At 39.3% G+C, this 20124-nt stretch overlaps 1 protein-coding gene across 1 annotated transcript in view; it reads left to right on the top strand.

Moving 5' to 3' along the window:
• The first annotated feature begins 2749 nt into the window (after nt 1–2749).
• Nucleotides 2750–20124, top strand: part of fam184b (family with sequence similarity 184 member B) — a 35910-nt gene continuing 18535 nt past the window's right edge. Inside the window, exons 1-6 of the mRNA XM_046843587.1 lie at nt 2750–3145; nt 7900–8079; nt 8160–8810; nt 12552–12687; nt 14531–14682; nt 15972–16235. Of these exons, the coding sequence (XP_046699543.1) occupies nt 3026–3145; nt 7900–8079; nt 8160–8810; nt 12552–12687; nt 14531–14682; nt 15972–16235 (1503 nt within the window). The 5' untranslated portion in view covers nt 2750–3025. The remainder of the gene's footprint in view (nt 3146–7899; nt 8080–8159; nt 8811–12551; nt 12688–14530; nt 14683–15971; nt 16236–20124) is intronic.

Genomic DNA, 20124 nt, shown 5'->3' with positions numbered 1-20124 from the left:
GGGGCTCCATGCAAGATCTCACCTCATGGGGTCTCAATGATCCTAAGGAAGGTGGGAAATCAGCCCAGAACTGCATGGGAGGAGCTGGTCAATGACCTGAAAAGAGCTGGGACCACCGTTTCCAAGGTTACTGTTGGTAATACACTAAGATGTCATGGTTTGAAATCATGCATGGCAAAAAACAGCACATGTCCAGGCACGTCTTAAGTTTGCCAATGACCATTTGGATGATCCAGAGGAGTCATGGGAGAAAGTCATGTGGTCAGATGAGACCAAAATAGAACTTTTGGGTCATAATTCCACTAAACGTGTTTGGAGGAAGAAGAATGATAAGTACCATTCCTACTGTGAAGCATGGGTCGAGGCTGGGTCTTCCAACATGACAATGACCCAAAGCACACAGCCAGGATAACCAAGGTTTCTCAGCGACAGGCCAGAAACCTGACTGATCTAGAGAAGATTCGTGTGGAGGAGTAGGTAGAAATCCCCCCATTAAATTGTTTGCATTACAAAGGTATTTAGGTTGGCAGCTTTTGCTAAGATTCAGTCAAAAGCTGCCAACCTAAATACCTTTGTAATGCAAACAATTTAATGTTCTTATTTGACCAAGTCAGTCACCTGACCTCAATCTAGCATGGTTTACTCTTACTGACGTCAAAAGCAAAGGCAGTCACATACAAGCAAGAAATAAATATGGCTGTAGCAATGACCAGGTTCTGTAATGTCAATGCATAGATATATATTTTTAATAAATCAATTCACATTCCTATATAATACACATTACTATAAGATTATTAATTCACACTACAACAGCACAAGATAAAATTACTTTTATTTACTGAAGTGTTTTATAAGGCGGTGTGTGCATGTGCATTTTTTTTTAATCTACAGCTTTTATGAAATAATACTTAAAGGTAATCATGTCAATGGAAAGTCCTCATAAGGAGGGGAAAAGTATGATTGTGTGAGTGCAGGGGAACGACATGAGCAGTTTATATTGCAGTAACACAGGTTGCCATCATAATATAAATTCTCATGGTGCACCAAAAGGGTCATAAGCGCTCGGAAAAAGTCTTTCTCTTCAGTAAATAAACGCAAACCTGGTTTCAGAAAATGGTGAGAATTCACACTTGTGCTGCATTAAACTCGAGGCTGTGACTCGTAATTCCTCATCGTCAACCAAAGAAATCTCCCCCTCGACCTGGAGCTCCTGCACTTCAACTGCAGGAAACATCTAATCAATATTGGATATTGGTATGTAGCCTCAAGAGATCATTTTAGATAATGACTGATTCTTGATCGTCGTTTTCTGCACCGATTTATCTTTTTTTCAGTTTTTCTCTCTGATACGACACTGATTCAAATACTGCAAAACATGCAGTTATTGGCGGAAGAGTTGTTTGTGATTTGTACTGATAAATCAGAAAATGTTATTATAACCATAAGCACATTTATTCAGTTCTTCAGCAATACTCAAATAAATTTGATAAACAGCAAATAATAATTATTTAACCACAATTATTATAATATGAATAATTAAATGCATAATTACAGTGTCGGCACCACGAGCGGGCCCTGGGGGGGCGTGGCCCGGCCACTTGAGTCACTGTGCCCCCTTACTTCTCAAAACAATAACAAACTTCATAATTAAAAAAATGTTTTACAAATTTATTTTATTATACCATGAATACTGGTTAAATAATTAAGAGAATAAGTAAATAAAATAAAGAAATGACTAACCCATAATGCAGTGCTAACATAGTCAGCCATTTACATCCACGCTGCCACTACGTCAGTAACGTAAATCAGTAGCTAAATGGTCAGTGAAATCGTTATTCTGAATTTCGTCTAAAACATTTACCAAAACACTGTTTTAATTAAAAAATCTTTAATAATGGATAAAAGAAAATGGTTCGACTTGTTCTTCAAAAATGTAATTCCTCCTCCTCTCATTGTCTGCAGCTCTTCTATAGTTAAGATGTTCGAGATAGGCCCCCCCAGGCCCCCCCAGTTAAACATGAGGCCCCCTCATTCTGTATTCTCTGGCGCAGACACTGCATCAATATATGAATAATAAAAACACCACAAATATTCTGTGTGTCAAAATGCACAACATTTTAAGGGGCGGTCACATTTAATAATCATTGCAAAATTGCCTGAATTCAAGTATGTAAGCATAAACAAACTTTAGCTTAAAAACAGGTAAATAAATGGCCGAGGGCAGCAGCGAGGCAGGGGGGGTTTACTGCTGCCCCACAACCCTAGGCGACCTAGTAAACACCCCTTGCCTCGCTGCCGCCCTCACCTTTCTTCGCATTTCCCAGCTTTTTAGAAAGTTAGGGTCAGAGCGCAGGGTCAGCCATGGCACAGCGCCCCCTGGTGCAGGGATGGTTAAGGGCCTTGCTCAAGGGCCCGGAGTGGCAGCTTGGCAGTGCTGGCGCTTGAACCTTGATCTTTCGATCAGTAACCCAGAGCCCCCGGTGCAAAAGCTGAAGCTGCTTGCTCACAGAAACTTTGATGTGGTGTGATATCCGGTTGCGGCCCATATAAATTCACGTGTTGATGAACGGTTAGTGAGGTGTCTCCACCCCCAAATTTATGCACGATTGAACATTTTGGCTTTCCATAAAGTCACCACCGCCTTGCAAATACCGGCGCAAGGCCAGGCGCGCGCATGCCGCTGCTGCGTGGGGCGGGTATGAGGGGCGGGGCTTGGTGGGGGTGGGGGGTGGAGGGGAGAGCCGCAGCGTCTATAACCGTGTGAGCCAATAGAATAAGACTATGATTGCACGGGGTTCTGAGGTCAAACGACGGACAACTTGTCATAGAATGCCGTCCAAGCCAAGTCCCGGTGAGCGCTGTGTTTTAGGCTGAAAAGAAATTAAATCCACCAGATCCCGTTATTATAATAACCGGGCGTGATCTCGGGAGCGCGCGCGCCCAGCGATCACCAGATTTGTGATTGGTCAGCATATTCTAAAGGAAGACTCCCGGCTCCAGGGCTGTGACGTCCAGCACGGGGAAGATGAGCCTGCCACCGGATGCGTGTAACGGGACCGCTGCGGACTTCTCCAGCGCTGAAGAGGAGCTTTATGATTATCAGATGCACACCAGAATGTGCAAGAAAATAGCGCAGCTCACTAAGGTAGGCGCAGTAGATGCACTCAGATGCTGGAGATCACGTTGCTCAGTCCGGTGCGTGTCACTGGATCTATTGATCTGTGCATAAAAAAAAAACTGATTGCAAAATATATTTAGGTGTAATAAAGACGTGTGTTCATGCAAATAATCACACGTGGTATCTCAGGTATCTAAACGTGCACAGATGCGCGTGTCAGCTGTCATCAGTCATCATGTCATCATGACAATGTCTTTCCCCATAAAGGTCTGATAGCTCGTGTGAAGAACAGTGCATGAGTAACTTTGTTTTTGCAAGAAACTTGTAATAATTTTTTGAAGAATGACGCACACATTTAGAGCAAATTATCATTATGTTCACCTTGAATTAATAATAATGATAAACATTTAATTTCCCATTTCAAGTTCAAGCATCATGGGCACGTTTCAAACTTGAGCACGTGAGAAAAAATTGTTCACTACACATACCATGCTGAGAGGAAAAACACTAGCATTTGATCAGAAATGCTGAGGATACATATTGTGCTCATTGAGAATGTTGTTGAGGTGTTTATAAAGAGCACTAATCTGGTGGTGTACAGAGCTCACATGGCTTGGTTGCAAATAAAACATTCTGAACTGGTGAGCGTGAAAGCATCTGAAATGGGTTGAAATCATTAGTTATAAGAATGTAATTTCACCTGCTACATATTTGTCAGTGCACAGGTTCCATTACGTCATTGAACCGTTTTGCAATGAATATTGCAGTAGTGGAAGTAAAAAAGGGGTTATGCATTTTCTTAAATGCTATCTCAATAAATGAGAATACATCATTAAACAGGAACCAGGATGTCCGGGATCTGGATCAGGAACGTGAAAAGTGTCCCAAACGTATGTTAGACATTTTTCCTTTCCACAGTTGCCATGGCTTGCTCATCAGGGATAAATGCACACCATTCACCTTGACTGTTGATTTCTGTAAAGCTGCCTTGAGACAATGTCTGTTGTGAAAAGCGCTATACAAATAAACTTGACTTGACATTAATCCATGCATTTCTCAACTACGGATAATTCAGTTTTTGAATGAATTTCTTCAAATGATAATAATCGTTCTAGCTGAATTTCATCAACTGACTCATTTCCACGTTCACATGATTCCTTTGGACACTGTGAAGGAGAATATCATCGACCTGTAGAACGAATACGTCTCATGTTGAGTCTGAATATGAGCAGTGATTTTGATTGAACGGGGCTCAGGTTCAGTGCGAACATCAAGAAATGATTGAAAAAAGCTGGTAATTGTTTCTTATGGATATTAGTTTTACTGGTTTAACAAGAGCAGGACGGGCCGAAGCCGTGTTATGGAACGCCTAGCGCTTTGAAGAAGTTTTGGAGCGTAATCCCTAATTATTAATACTTAATGACTGATGACCTAACACAATAAACCTGACGTCGATGGTCAGCCATGGCACGGCGCCCCCTGGTGCAGGGAGGGTTAAGGGCCTTGCTCAAGGGCCCCGAGTGGCAGCTTGGTGGTGCTTCCAGTTGAACCTCAAACTTTCAATCAGTAACCCAGAGCCCCCGGCGCAAAAGGAGAAGCTGCTTAGTTTTTGCTCTGCGAACCAAAACTTTACATTAAACATTGATTACTGTAAATGTACGTTTTTCAGACTCATACTCAGTTAATTTTAAATGTAGGGAAATGTAAAAGCCCTGCTGTTCTCAGGTTACATTTGAAAATAATCTTAATTTTATTTGTAAAAAAAACAAGAACATGAGCAAATGAACAAAGGATGTGCTAAATCACTTTGTCGGTTTGGCTGGTATTTTATTTGTTTGCTTTCAACAAGAAGAGAAAGAGCCATGCTTTTGAAAAACGTGTAAGATAAAAGTCTGTAGGTTCCCTGGTGGTCTAGTGGTTAGGATGCCGCGCTCTCACCGCTGCGGCTCGGGTTCGATCCCTGGTCAGGGAACCAACCCCAGCCATTAGAGTTGCACAAGCCTAGTGCCGGTCCCAAGCCCAGATAAATGGGGAGGGTTGTGTTAGGAAGGGCATCCAGCGTAAAAACATGTGCCAAATCAAACATGCGGATGATCCGCTGTGGCGACCCCTAACGGGAGAAGCTGAAAGAAAGTTTCTTATAAAAGTCTGTAACAAGACCGAGACAATGTTATTGAGTTGTTTATAGTATAATCCGCTGTACATGAATGTATAAAAAATGACCGATGGTGATTTTTATTTAAACTATTGAATGACTTTATCCATGTGTGGAAAATTCTTGTCTTTTTTTTTATTACATTTGTATTTTCATTTGTGAATGATTTTCTGATATAACTTCCCGGGAAAAGAATCACCATTCTTAAAAGTTCTCAAAGCTGACGTGTTGGAAGAAGGAAAAATGGGCGAACATAAGGATCTAAGAGACTTTGATAAAGGCGAAACTGTGATGGTTAGATAACTGAGAACAGAAACAGCAGGTCTTTGGAGGTATTTCTTAACATGTGATAATACAGTGGACAATCAGTGAACTGCTGACAGGGTCATGGGTACCAAAGCTGATGTTTTTTGGCGTGAAGGTAAAAAAAAACTCATGTTGGCTCTGCTGTACCTTGGAGCAATTGAAGAAGGTGGTCAGGTCTGATGGATCATGTTTTCTTTTCATCATGTGGACAGTCACTTCAAGTGTGTGTGTGTGTGTGTGTGTGTGTGTGTGTGTGTGTGTGTGTGTGTGTGTGTGTGTGTGTGTGTGTGTGTGGGGTTGGGGGATGGGATGAAGGCAAGCTGTTTAAGGCAATGTGATGCTCTAGGCAATGTTCTGCTGGGAAAATGTTGGGTTCTTGTGTTCATACTATGTAAAATTGACCTAAACATTCTGTCTGAGTCTGAGGTGTTTATTTAGCCTCCAAATTCACCAGAGGTGTAAAGACTACCTAAAAACGATATTTGAACAAAAGTATAGATTTACTGCAAAACTTACACCTACAAGATAACATTTTTAGAGTATCTGGTTTGAACAGTACTTGAATACTCGACTCATATTGAACGTAGGCTCAAAGATGCACAAATCTTCAACACCAGGACGCATGTTAATGAAAAGCAAAAAACTGTTGATTTGTGAGGTTTAATTTCCTAAAATCAAAATCAAATTGTACCTTTACACTGCATAACCATCAACACAACAGCCTCCTCACCATGCCATGAAACAAAGATCAAACAAGTCGGTCAAAAAAAAATAGTAGTAGTAAAGTAAGCTTCAATTACCGAATCATTCAATTTCAGTATCGTGTCATTAGAAGTCAATAAACAAAAATTTTAAGTCAATAATTTTAGATTAAGCAAACGAACTGTGTGATTTGATTCTCCTCTTAGTCTCAGAGACTGTTAACAGTCTGTGGGATGTGCTGGGCAAACAAGCTCATAGAGGCACCCAATTTGGCAATTTTTCAAGACTTACTGCTTATGTCTTAGTGCCAGATACTACAGCTTACCTTCAGCAGTCTTACAGAGTCCACGTCTTGACATAACCATAATTTTAGGCAGGTGGTTTTCACGTGTGGGCACATGATCATTGTGTACATAAAAGAATATTTAATTGCATGCTATTTATGTATATATAAAAGGGCAGTTATAGAAATGCTCAGTGGGGTTTCAACCTATAGATGAGCTCACTTTATTGTGCTTATATCACATAATATCTGGCATTTCACACAGACATGCCATTAACATTATGTCCACTGGGAATTAGAAACCCTTTATTCTGATGGTAAGAATTTGCTTGATAAAACACTCAGCCAGGCTCCTCTTGGTTTTTCCAATGTTTAGTTGATTAGATCTCTTACAGGAAAGAAAGCCAATAAACAACTTGTGCACTAATGCACAGTGAGGGATGGGCAATAAAAATCTCCATTAGGGCCTATAATGTTAGTGAGTGTATGAGTACATTTTCATGTGAAACATCTACAAGGACTGCATGCAGGATTACCACATATACTGTAATCGTTAAAAAGGTATTCACTCCTGGAACACAGGGTCCTTCAACATTATTTCTTTGACTCTCTATCTTATGTAGACTGTAATACAGGCTGGTGTCTGCTTAGTACATTTTTTAATAATCCTGCTAGTAATGCATTATAATAATCTGTATTATATATATAGAATGTACACTACATGGATAAAAGTTTGTGGATTGTTATGTGATTTATGAATATTCCATTACACATTTATTCTCCATTCTCTGTTATAATAACCTCCACTCTTCTGGAAAGATGTTTCACTAGATTTTGCTTGTGGAGACTTTTGCTCAGCCACAAGGGTGTTCGTAAAGTCAGATACTGATGTAGGTGAGGTAAGGAGACCTGAAATGCAGGTTCCAGTTAATCTCAAAGGTGTTCAATAGGTTTGAGGTCTGCAGCAGGCCAACTCCAACTCATCTTCCACACTAACCTGTGTAGACCATGCCTTCATGGAGCTGGCTTTGTGCAGAGGGTCATTGTCATGCAGGAACAGGTCTGGGTCTCCTTCTGTAGATCAGGTGATGGGAAAATGTAATGCTACCATAGCCAATGAGATCCTATACAATTGTGTGTGTGGTTAATTAGGGAAAAACTACATATGGCTGAAAAGGTCAGGTGTCTCAGTACCTTTGTCCATATAGTGTTCTGTAATATAAAATTTATTATAAAACAAAGGGAAACATTTTACAATCATTTTTAATTAGAGTTTGATGACCTCCCAACTGTACTTCTTTGTTTTTCTTTTGTTTTTCTACTGTATGTTTATAGGTAATATATTCTCTCAACACTAAGAATGAGGAGCAGGAAGCAACATTGCAAATGCTGCTACATGTTAACACAGACACAGCGGACAACTTTCAGCCGACCGCAAGTCATTACGAAGAGGGGGAGGAACCCGCATCTGCCCTTCGGACCCGTCTTTTAGAGCTCCAGGCTGCAGTAGAAGAGGTTGAATTCACCACACATATATGCATCTTCAAATTAACATTAATTCCATTTACGAGCGTTTGTATTGACCTGTTTTCCAGGTAGAAGAGCGAGAACAGAGGTCGGAAGCAAGACATGCTGAGCGTATGGCCGTGCTAACCCGAGAGGCAGCAGACCTCCGTCGAAACTACCACAGTCTAGAGATAGAACGAGACAACCAGAGCAGGCTACTGCAGCAAATCCAGGAGGAAAACAAATGCCTAGAAGAAGAATGCCAGCACTTGCGCCAAGTATGGGACGAGAGCATACAGAAGGAGGACGATGCAAAGAGAAGGGAGGAAGAAGAGAGGAAGAAAGAAGTTGAGGAGCAGAGGAGAGAATTAGAAGAACGGAAGAAAGTGGAGAACGAATGGGAGGAACGTTTTTTCACACTGAGAAGTGCCCTCAAAACACTAGAGGAGGAAAGAGAACGATTACAAGAACAGTGGGGGATAGAGAAGGAAGAGTGGAAGAACAGAATGGAGGTCGTAGAGAAGGAAAGAAGGGAGGAACAGGAAGCAGCACGAAAAGCCTTACAGCAAAGCCTCAATGATCACATAAGCCAGTGGCAACAGAGAGAGCAAGAGAACTGTAAATCCCATAATTCACTTCTGCAACAGAAACTGAAGAAAGCAGAGGCAGAGCTGGAAATACAGGAAGAGAGACTGATCGAGTGCAACAGACACAGCAGTAAATTGCAAGCAAGATTAGAGGTAGACACACACACACACACACACACACACACACACACACATTCATATCAAGCTTACTAAACATGATTACTTATGAATAATGATTTTGATGGCTCATTGTGCTGATCGGTAAACAGTTTATTTTATATATAAAACACATGAAACTCTTCATTCACATTATATAGGCAAAAGTATGTGGACAACTTAAAATTATTTGAACCCAAAATCCGATTAGTGATTTAGAGATTTCTTCACATATGGGGATGATGCAATCGTGACTTTTTATTTGTATTCGTGACTAATTTACATATATTTATAAATTGAACTTGAAAAATGATCATCCATCCTTTCAGAGTTGCTACTACTTTTTCAGTTTTTTATATTGCTAATGTGTAGCTAAAAATAAACCTGGAAGTGCCTAGTGCCTAACTCACTATGTGCAAAAATAGAATTAGACTACTGCTTTGAGTGACATGTCAATCTTTAACTGAGACAGAGATTAGAGGGGTCAGACCTAGAATTAAAGATAATTACCAGTGCTTACTTTTCTTACAGTGCTCATTTTGCTTACACAAATAGACACAAAAATAGACTGTAATGACTTTTATACAAGTCAGAAAAAAAGCCTGTAACTCTTGTGCGAAAATTTAAAGCTGAAACTAAAGTAGTAGCAAGTAGTAGTTGAGTTATAAACTCTAGCAGTAAGTGATGCTGGACTGGTTGAATGAATGGATCAGAGATACCATGTAAACTCATTTTTGTCATCTAAACTATGATTAAGTAAAGTATTCCTCAGCGATTGATTGGTTTCAGTTTAATGCATATTTCATGGTGAACGATGATGTGGTTACGTCTGAAAGAATACACTTACACGATACAAAGAAACACAGACAGTATATGTTTTTTTCTCACACCCACACATATACATTCACAAGGGGTGTTCAAGTCAAACCAAGACTTTTGAGAAATTTCCAAGAGTGGGAACATATTTTTGACATACTCCCCTGCTACATTTATACATCTAATCCAGCGTTTAACTAATGCCTGAAAAGATTCGGCATAAAACGGTTTGTCAGTACGCCTAAACCATCCGGGAACAGCCATTCACCCTTCCCACAGAAAGATTCGTCTCTTGTGTCATTTCAAGTTATGTGTCGATTATCCATCAGGTGTTCCACATGCTGAATGTTCACAAGAACGACTGATGTGGGCTGGGAACCACTACGGCCACCTTTGAAACGTTTACACCATTCAAATGTCTTACTGCAAATGATAGTCTTCTGTAGATATCCGTGGATTTTATGCCTTTGTTCACAAAAAACTTCATCACCACATGCTGTTCCTCGCACTAACACTGTTGACTGTAATCTTGATTAACGGTCTTTGGATCGGCCCACTACATGTGGACCACCTATAAGTAATAGGACACACTAGCAACATACTACTACATGTAGTACTGCCACACTTCTTCTTCTTCTTTCAGCTGCTCCCATTAGGGGCCGCCACAGCGGATCATCTGTTCCCTTTACCCCCCTGTCCTTTACATCTGCCTCTTTCAAACCAACATCCTGCATGTCTTCCCTCACCACATCCATAAACCTCCTCCTTGGTCCTCCTCTTTTCCTCCTTCCTGCTGACATCCATATTTATACCTGTAAAATTACAAGTCCCGGTTTGACTTGAACATCCCTGGTACTTATATACTTTAACCACCTGAATTACACAGAGAACCTTTTAACACAAACTCAGATCCAAAAACATATTAAGCTTTTAACATGTCCTGAAGTTTATTAATCTGTCACTTATCTGCTTTTGCGTCTGTGTCTTCTTAATAAATGTGGAATCTAATACCATATTTTAAATAATGTTACAAAGAAGTAGCATGTACAGTATAAAGAAAATAGTGAATGTAGCTCAGTGGTAAAATGTTGTAATTGTGATCGGACGGTCCATCAATATTATATCAATAACAAGTTGCAACTGCTGGGCGCTTGTGCAAGGCGCTTTACTGACAAATGCTCAGTTTCATCTGCCAAATGTTGTTAACGTGGTATTTTAAACAATGGGTTCTAAAACAGAGCCTTGTGAAACACCAAACTATATCTTATGCATGGGGAAGTCACCATTTACATTTATAAACTGATAACAATTAATCAAATTAGACCTGTGGAAGCACAACATGTTCTACTTTATCAAGGAGAATAGTAGGACCAGTGATGTCAAAACTAATTTTAAGCAACACTAGGATCACAGTTGCCCCTCTCCCCTCCGTGGATCTTCCCACTTTGTCCAGGCCTGCCTCTGGATAGTGTTCTCTTCGACTGGAGGCCACTCTGTGCAGCTTGGGACGGTTTCTCATCAACACCTTGGGTGGTTCCATGAAATTCCGGAGTAAGAACGGGCGCTTTAAGAATGGATTTGGACTGTAGTTAATGTCAACAGTCTCCTACACTGACTCAGGACTTCTTTTAGCTTCTGATCATCATCATCACTGTACCCCGCAACATTGTATATCTGCTACAAATGGACATTCGGTGCAACCCAGATGAGGATGGGTTCCCTCTTGAGTCTGGTTCCTCTCAAGGTTTCTTCCTTATGCCATCTCGGGGAGTTTTTCCTTGCCACAGTGGTCACCGGCTCGCTCATCAGAGACATATTCACTTATAAAGAACGTATTCACTTTTAATCACCACATTATCTGTGTAAAGCTGCTTTGAGACAATGTTCATTGTTAAAAGCGCAATACAAATAAAAATGAATTGAATTGAATTTAATAGTAGTAAACTTACAATTATAAGGAACAAATGTATACGCACTAAACTTATACTTTCCTTTTACACAACTTTTTAACCACTTTATCTCTGTAAAGCTGCTTTGAGATTATGTCCATTGTAAAAAATGCTCTACTGTCTGATCTACAGTTTACTCTACAGATCATCTCTGGACTACCTATGTGCTGCATCCCACCCGTTCTTTGGTGTTCGCTTCTCTGGAGGTTTCAAGGAAAATAAAGCGCATTGACTTTACGACCGGTTTCTGACTCTTGATCCGTGCGTGACAGAGGCCAATAGTTGGACACCTGACAGGGTTTGAGATGAGGGTTTTTTTAATGATGGATTTGATAATATCTTGTTTAAAAGCTTTGGGGTTCATTGGTGGTCTAGTGGTTAGAATGCGGCACTCTCACCGCTGTGGCCTGGGTTCGATTCCCGGAACCATCCCCAGCAATTAGGGTTGCACAAGCCAGTGCACTCTTAGTGCCGGTCCCAAGCCCGGATAAATGGGGAGGGTTGCGTTAGGAAGGGCATCCAGCGTAAAAACATGCCAAATCAAATATGCGGATCATGAAAACGAATGATCCGCTATGGCGACCCCTAATGGGAGAAGCCGAAAGAAGGTTTTGTTTAAAAGCTTTGAAGATGTTTTTTTTTCTAGTATTATCTAATTGAAGAAACATGTTGCAAGATATCTAATACACGAGTTGGTGGTTTTGATGGGATTAAAACATTCTAACTGCTTCTGTGAAAGTAGAAGAAATATGAAAAACGAATTGTATGTTCTGGTTAAACCCATTGGATTAAAATGCCTACAGTTCTATTATAGCTTGATTGCTTGATTATAAATCATTTCAAATCGGGTATGCAGACGCAAATGTACGGAAATTATACCACTTTCCAAACCTGACAAATAGTATATTCCCTGACTGTATATACTATTGATTGAAAAGCACCAAGTTTACTTTTTTCTCTTATATTACATTAGGATCTAGAAGAGCAGCTGGAAAATTGCCATCATCGAGTTGCAGAGGCAGAAAGAGTAACTAGGAAAGCAGAGGAGGAGCTTGCTGTGGCAAAAGAACGATTATTACTGCAAGAGAATGAACTGCAAAACAAATCAGGTAAACTGTAAAAAAGATTATTATAAATAAATCTACCCTCAGTTACAGTTACATATTCTGGTAAACCGGTCACAAGCACACAAGAAACGACTCACCTGTCTTAGGTACACCCTGTTTATGCTTACATTCATTAGCCCTTTTGTCAAGTACTCCTACAATATCGATACACACTGTGGAAAATTACTGACTGTGGCCTTTCTGCTCAATTATCTTTACCCTGTCCATCAGAAAAAATCACCACAGGACCATCACTGACCAGATATTATTTAGATGCCCATTGTCAGCATCGCAGTGAATACTGATTTTGTAGTTGGCATTTATTTGCACTACACTATCACCTGGTGGGTTTAGAACAGAGGTGCCCAATCTCTTTTTTATAAAAAAATCAAACTTATTTGACGAACGCGGGCCAAAAATAAATATATTACATATTACAATGAAAGTTGCTGTGGATCCCTCAAATATAATTTTATAATATTTAGAAGTAATTACATTACTAGATGTTTTACTATCAACGTTTTTTTTTGTCAAATTAAACGTTCAAGTAGTACATCGAACAATCCCATTTATAGTACATTAGAGTAATATTGTACTATAGAGTCAATACAGCTATTCAGGCAATTAACTAAACAGCCATGTTTTATTCCCAGTGACCTCTAATTATGTACATTAAGCAACTTCTTATTTTATTTATTCTTTTAAAATTGGGCTAATTCCCTTATTCACTCTTATATACTCTAATTCTTTTTTCAGTTGAGTATTTTTTTCAGCTTTAAATGAGGAAAAATATGTTATATTAAATATCAAATTAAATGAATTTCTATATGAAGTCACTACAGGCATCTGTCAAACTACTAGTTTTAGGCATCTATGGTTCAGAATAACAGTTTGCTTAAATATAAAATCATAAAACGACTGCTCATAAAGGGCCAGATGATGTGGAATGCGATATGATAATGCTCCAAGTGTGTAAAAGGAATTGTTATAACGCTTATATATATATATATATATATATATATATATATATATATATATATATATATATTACTGCTTGAATTTGGCTTTGACGTCTGTTGCAAGTGTGTCCAATACAACAACGTTTTTTTTGTTTGGCAATTTGAAAATAAAACTATAAAAAAAGCATATACTTAAGAATTAATGTAAGAATAAAGTAGAATAAAACTGGGAAATGTATACAAAATCTAAAGGAGGAGTGTTTAGGGCATTAGACCTTACATCAGAAGGTCATAAGGTTAAATCCCAGTACCTCTAAGCGACCCCTGCTGGAGCAAGACTCTTAACCCTCAACTGCTCAGTTGTAATTCGTCTGGATAAGGGCATTTGCCAAATGTCATAAATCTAAATAGAAACAAGTTAAAGTATAACGCCTTGGTTAAATAAAATGTGTTAATAAAACCGTTATCGATATTATTATAAAGTGACAAGTTATAAAGTGCACAAAAGCAGCAAAAGGTACGCCTTGTGAAATAGTTCTGGGGAATTATTAGGGTCATGGTTGGAGAGTGATGGCAGCTGCAGCTCTGGGTAAGAAACTGCACTTCAGTCTATTTGTTTGTGACTTGATGGCCCTGTACCTCTTTCCAGATGGTAAGAGGACAAATGCTCCATTAATGGAGTCTTTACTAATGCTACTCGCATTTCTTTGCAGTTGACTTACATATTTTGTATCATTTACTATGTGTGTGTGTGTGTGTGTGTGTGTGTGTGTGTGTGTGTGTGTGTGTGTGTGTGTGAGATACAAACCGCTGTTTTATGATATGGCTTTGTGTCAAACTTCCGACGTGGTTAGGAAAATGCTAAGAAAGTCTTAATTACTCTTTAGAGGAACTGTTGAACCAAAGCTCCTCTCAAGTGCTGGTGTCTGCTGAAGTGGAGGAACTGAGATCTCAATTGAGTCGTCTCAATATTAGGAACAAAGAACTGGAACTTCAAAACAGCAGCCGCTCTAATGACCATGCTCGCATGCTCAAACAGGTAACCGCCTCCACCTGGATGCCCAAATAATATCCACATAGCAGGTAAACATAATAATTAAGCCTCTTCTGAATTCTCAGTGCTCAAGCAGGTAAATTAGGCAATTAACTATATAGCGCAAATTCATTTCAGAGGCATTCATTTTATTAACGTTAAGATTAATCCAGTGGCCATTTCTATACAATTTCTATAAATCTTTTTATTAAAAATATAAATACATTTATATTAGAGCCGAATTGAAAACCTTCAATGCAACAAACATTTATTCACGACGTCCGTTTCTTTACTCAGATCTTAAAAATAATAAACTCCACTGGAAAATTATTTGTAATCACTAAACATTTGTTATACTGACGATCCAAGTCTCGAATCAAGCACCAAAATCCACCATGCCGCACACATCCGGCAATTAAAACCGTCCGTGTGGAAACATAGCAAAAGTTCCGTTTGGTGTCCTGATGATTTACGTAATTTAAAGCACCACAATTACTTTAAAACATTTACAAGAATATTTTTTTCTTCATGCTCTATGTTAAGTTTGATTTCACTAAAAATAAACATACATTTGAATAAATTGTCAATATTTGTCCATACCCATGTTGATTAGAGTAAACTTGAAAAGTATTAATATGGTATTATCTAAATATATTCATTTACATGATAAAAAAAAATAATAGTACTACATACAGTTTCACAAGTGATTATTAGACAATTCTGTTGTTTTGCTGTTGGGTTTTAGACACACAACCCACAGTATTCTGGAGATCCTGTTAGTTGGAGATATTGGAGAAGCTGTCGCCAGGATACCGTGACAGCTGTGTTTGCTTGAACAGACTTCCACTGAGCACATACACCTATGGAAATTACAAAAATGCACACAACATTGTGTTTTTCTGCAAGTTCTTTTCAACATTCTTTCCTCGGTCTCAGTTCTGCTATGGCTGTGCTGTCAGCTGTAGATTGTGCAGTTCCCTATACCACAATGCAGGGAAGAGATCATTTACTATAAATATTCCCTTGACGCTGTTAGAGCTTTGACAGTAACGAGCTAAGGATCGAACTGGTGTTGGTTATAAACTGATATTTATTACCTGTTTAAATCAATGGTAACATAAACTTTTGAAATGTTTCACATGCTTAAATCTGTACTTTTTAATTAACATATAATATATGTAAGAAAAGACAAGAGAAGGGTAAGAGATGTAGTCTCTTTATAAGTTTTTTTTAAAATACTGATTATATTACATACAATATGCTGAATGTGCTATTTACTGGCGTGTGTGTTTTAGCATGCAGATGCTTTGTCTTCCATGCGCCTGGAGCTGCAGCGTGCTCATGCTGAGGAGATTCAGCGCCTCCACCAAGAGGTGGAGAAAGAGCGATCAAATGACATGCACGAGTTGGAGGACGAAAAGAAAAGAGTGCAGAAAAATATGGAGGAGGAAAAAGTCCGTCTTAAAGAGAAACTGAGGAAAGCGCTGGAAGAATTGATCTGTAAACATGCCAGTGAGTTGCGCCAAACACAAGCGTCGCTGGAAAACGAGAGGAAGCAGGTACAGAAACTTCTGAAGTCTAGATTTATGACATACAAGAGGCATTCTTGTGCACTCACATTTAGGTTACGATTACATCTAGGTTCAAATGTTTGGAAATAAATGTGTTTCCCATTCCGAATCCAGAGCGAGCACCTTGGTCAAGGGTAGCAACAGTGGTAGCTTGGTTGTGCTGGGATTTGAACTCATGCCATTATGATCTGAAGTTCATTTAACCGACATTTTAACCAATGAGCTACCAATTCCTCCCAATTTGATTATATTAATTTATACTTTACGCAAACAGCATTATTAGTATGTGGAAAGACAGTCTTTATAGTTTCTAGTATTGAAATTACAAAAAATATTTTAAGGACACCATGGACTGAAAGGGACTAGTCAACTCTTCAGAATCGCCAAAACATCCATTTCCTTATCCCTGGTACCTGCAGGTGCATCTCAATAAATATAAATATAATTAAAACTTTATTTATTTTAGTAATTCAGTACAAACATTATATTATAGTGATTCATCACACACAAACTGATACAGTGCCTTGCAAAAGTATTGACCCCCCTTGGCGTTTTTCCTATTTTGTTGTCTTACAACCTGGAATTGAAATGGATTTTTTGGGGGTTTGTATCATTTGATTTACACAACATGCCTACCACTTTGAAGATGCAAAATATTTTTTATTGAGAAACAAACAAGAAATAAGACAAAAAAACAGAAAACTTGAGCGTGCATAACTATTCACCCCCCAAAGTCAATACTTTGTAGAGCCACCTTTTGCAGCAATTACAGCTGCAAGTCTCTTGGGGTATGTATCTATAAGCTTGGCACATCTAGCCACTGGGATTTTTGCCCATTCTTCAAGGTAAAACTGCTCCAGCTCCTTCAAGTTGGATGGGTTCCGCTGGTGTACAGCAATCTTTAAGTCATACCACAGATTCTCAATTGGATTGAGGTCTGGGCTTTGACTAGGCCATTCCAAGACATTTAAATGTTTCCCCTTAAACCACTGGAGTGTTGCTTTAGCAGTATGCTTAGGGTCATTGTCCTGCTGGAAGGTGAACCTCCGTCCCAGTCTCAAATCTCTGGAAGACTAAAACAGGTTTCCCTCAAAAATTTCCCTGTATTTAGCGCCATCCATCATTCCTTCAATTATGACCAGTTTCCCAGTCCCTGCTGATGAAAAACATCCCCACAGCATGATGCTGCCACCACCATGCTTCACTGGACGGGATGGTGTTCTCGGGGTGATGAGAGATGTTGGGTTTGCGCCAGACATAGCGTTTTCCTTGATGGGCAAAAAGCTCAATTTTAGTCTCATCTGACCAGAGTACCTTCTTTCATATGTTTGGGGAGTCTCCCACATGCCTTTTGGCGAACACCAAACATGTTTGCTTATTTTTTTCTTAAAGCAATGGCTTTTTTCTGGCCACTCTTCCATAAAGCCCAGCTCTGTGTAGTGTACGGCTTAAAGTGGTCCTATGGACAGATACTCCAATCTTCGCTGTGGAGCTTTGCAGCTCCTTCAGGGTTATCTTTGGTCTCTTTGTTGCCTCTCTGATTAATGCCCTCCTTGCCTGGTCTGTGAGTTTTGGTGGGTGGCCCTCTCTTGCCAGGTTTGTTGTGGTGCCATATTCTTTCCATTTTTTAATAATGGCTTTAATGGTGCTCTGTGGGATGTTCAAAGTTTTGGATTTTTTTTTATAACCCAACCCTGATCTGTACTTCTCCACAACTTTGTCCCTGACCTGTTTGGCGAGCTCCTTGGTCTTCATGGTGCCGCTTGCTTGGTGGTGCCCCTTGCTTAGTGGTGTTGCAGACTCTGGGGCCTTTCAGAACAGGTGTATATATATATATATATATATATATATATATATATATATATATATATATATATATATATATATATACTGAGATAATGTGACACTTAGATTGCACACAGGTGGACTTTATTTAAGTAATTACGTGACTTCTGAAGGTAATTGGTTGCACCAGATCTTATTTAGAGGCTTAATAGCAAAGGGGGTGAATACATATGCACGCACCACTTTTCCGTTATTTATTTTTAAAAATCTTTTGAAACAAGTTATTTTTTCATTTCACTTCACCAATTTGGACTATTTTGTGTATGTCCATTACATGAAATCCAAATAAAAATCCATTTTAATTCCAAGTTGTAAGGCAACAAAATAGGAAAAACGCCAAGGGGGGTCAATACTTTTGCAAGGCACTGTATATTTCAGATGTTTATTTCTTTTAATTTTGATGATTTTGGCTCACAGCTAAATTCTGGAAATTTGCATATTGTGAAAAGGTTCAATATTGGAGACTGGTGGTGTCACACTCTAATCAGCTCATTAAATTCAAACACCTGCAAAGGTTTCCTGAGCCTTTAAATGGTGTCTCAGTCTGGTTCAGGTTAAACAATCATGGGGAAAGACTGCTGACTTGACAGTTGTCCCGAAGACGATCATTGACACCCTGCACATGGAGGGTAAGGCACAAAAGGTCATCGCTAAAGAAGCTGCTGTTCACAGTGTGCTGCATCCAAGGACAGTAATGGAATGTTGAATGTTAGGAAAAAGGTGGTAGAAAAAGGTGAAATGAAGCCCGTTCAAGAATTTGGGGGAGATTCACAAAGAGTGGACTGCAGCTGGCGTCAGTGCTTCAAGAGCCTCCACGCACAGACGTATCCATGGGCTACAACTGACTCATTCCTTGTGTCAAGCCACTCCTGAACCAGAGACAACGTCAGAGGTGTCTTACCTGGACAAAGGACAAAAAGGACTGGACTGTTGCTCAGTGGGCCAAAGTGGTCTTTTCAGATGAAAGAAAATGTGCATTTCATTTGGAAATCAAGGTCCCAGAGTCTGAAATAGGAGAGGAGAGGCACAGAATCCAAGTTGCTTGAGGTCCAGTGTAAAGTTTGCACAGTCAGTGGTGGTTTGGGGGGTCGTGTCAACTGCTGGTGTTGGTCCACTGTGTTTTATCGAAGCCAAGGTCAGCACAGCCGTTTACCAGGAAGTTTAGAGCACTTCATGCTTCCCTCTGCTGACCAGCTTTATGGAGATGCTGATTTTATTTTCCAGAAGGATTTGGCACCTGCCCACACTGCCAAAAGCACTAAAAGTTAGTTAAATGACTATGGTGTTGGTGTGCTTGACTGGCCAGCAAACTCACCAGACCTGAACCTCATAGAGAATCTATGGGGTATTGTTAAGAGGAAAATGAGAAACAAGAGACCAAAAAAATGCAAATGAGCTGAAGGCCACTGTCAAAGAAACCTGGGCTTCCATACCACCTCAGCACTGCCACAGACTGATCACCTCCATGCCACGCCGAAATGAGGCAGTAATTAAAGCAAAAGTAGCTCCTATGATGTATTGAGTACATATACAGTAAATGACCATATTTGAGCATACTTTCCAGAATCCAAAAATGTTTTTTTTATTGGTCTTATGAAGTATTCAAATTTTTTGAAATAGTGAATTGGTGGGTTTTTGTTAATGTGAGCTAAAATCATCAAATTGAAAAGAAATATACACTTAAACTACTTCAGTCTCTGTGTAATGAATCTATATAATATACAAGATTTTCTCTTTTTATTGAATTACTCAAATAAATTAACTTTTTAATGCTATTCTAATTTATTGAGATGCACCTGTAGATGGTGCTTACAAAATGCCAGTAAGCTGGGGTTTCCCCTAAGATCATCACAGATCTGATTGGTAGTTCACAGAGTCACATATTTTCTCAACCTTCCATCATGTTAACAATCCCAGTCATCTTCCATGCTTCATGAGGATATTTTTCATTGCTATGAATGTTGCCTATAGTATTCTTCGTCCACTTTATTTGTTGTAATAGACATTATCTCATGAATGTTTAGGAGCAGAT

This window comes from Silurus meridionalis, chromosome 28, assembly GCF_014805685.1.
Source record: "Silurus meridionalis isolate SWU-2019-XX chromosome 28, ASM1480568v1, whole genome shotgun sequence".
Lineage (NCBI taxonomy): Eukaryota > Metazoa > Chordata > Actinopteri > Siluriformes > Siluridae > Silurus > Silurus meridionalis.
This window is presented reverse-complemented; position numbering and strand designations above follow the sequence as displayed.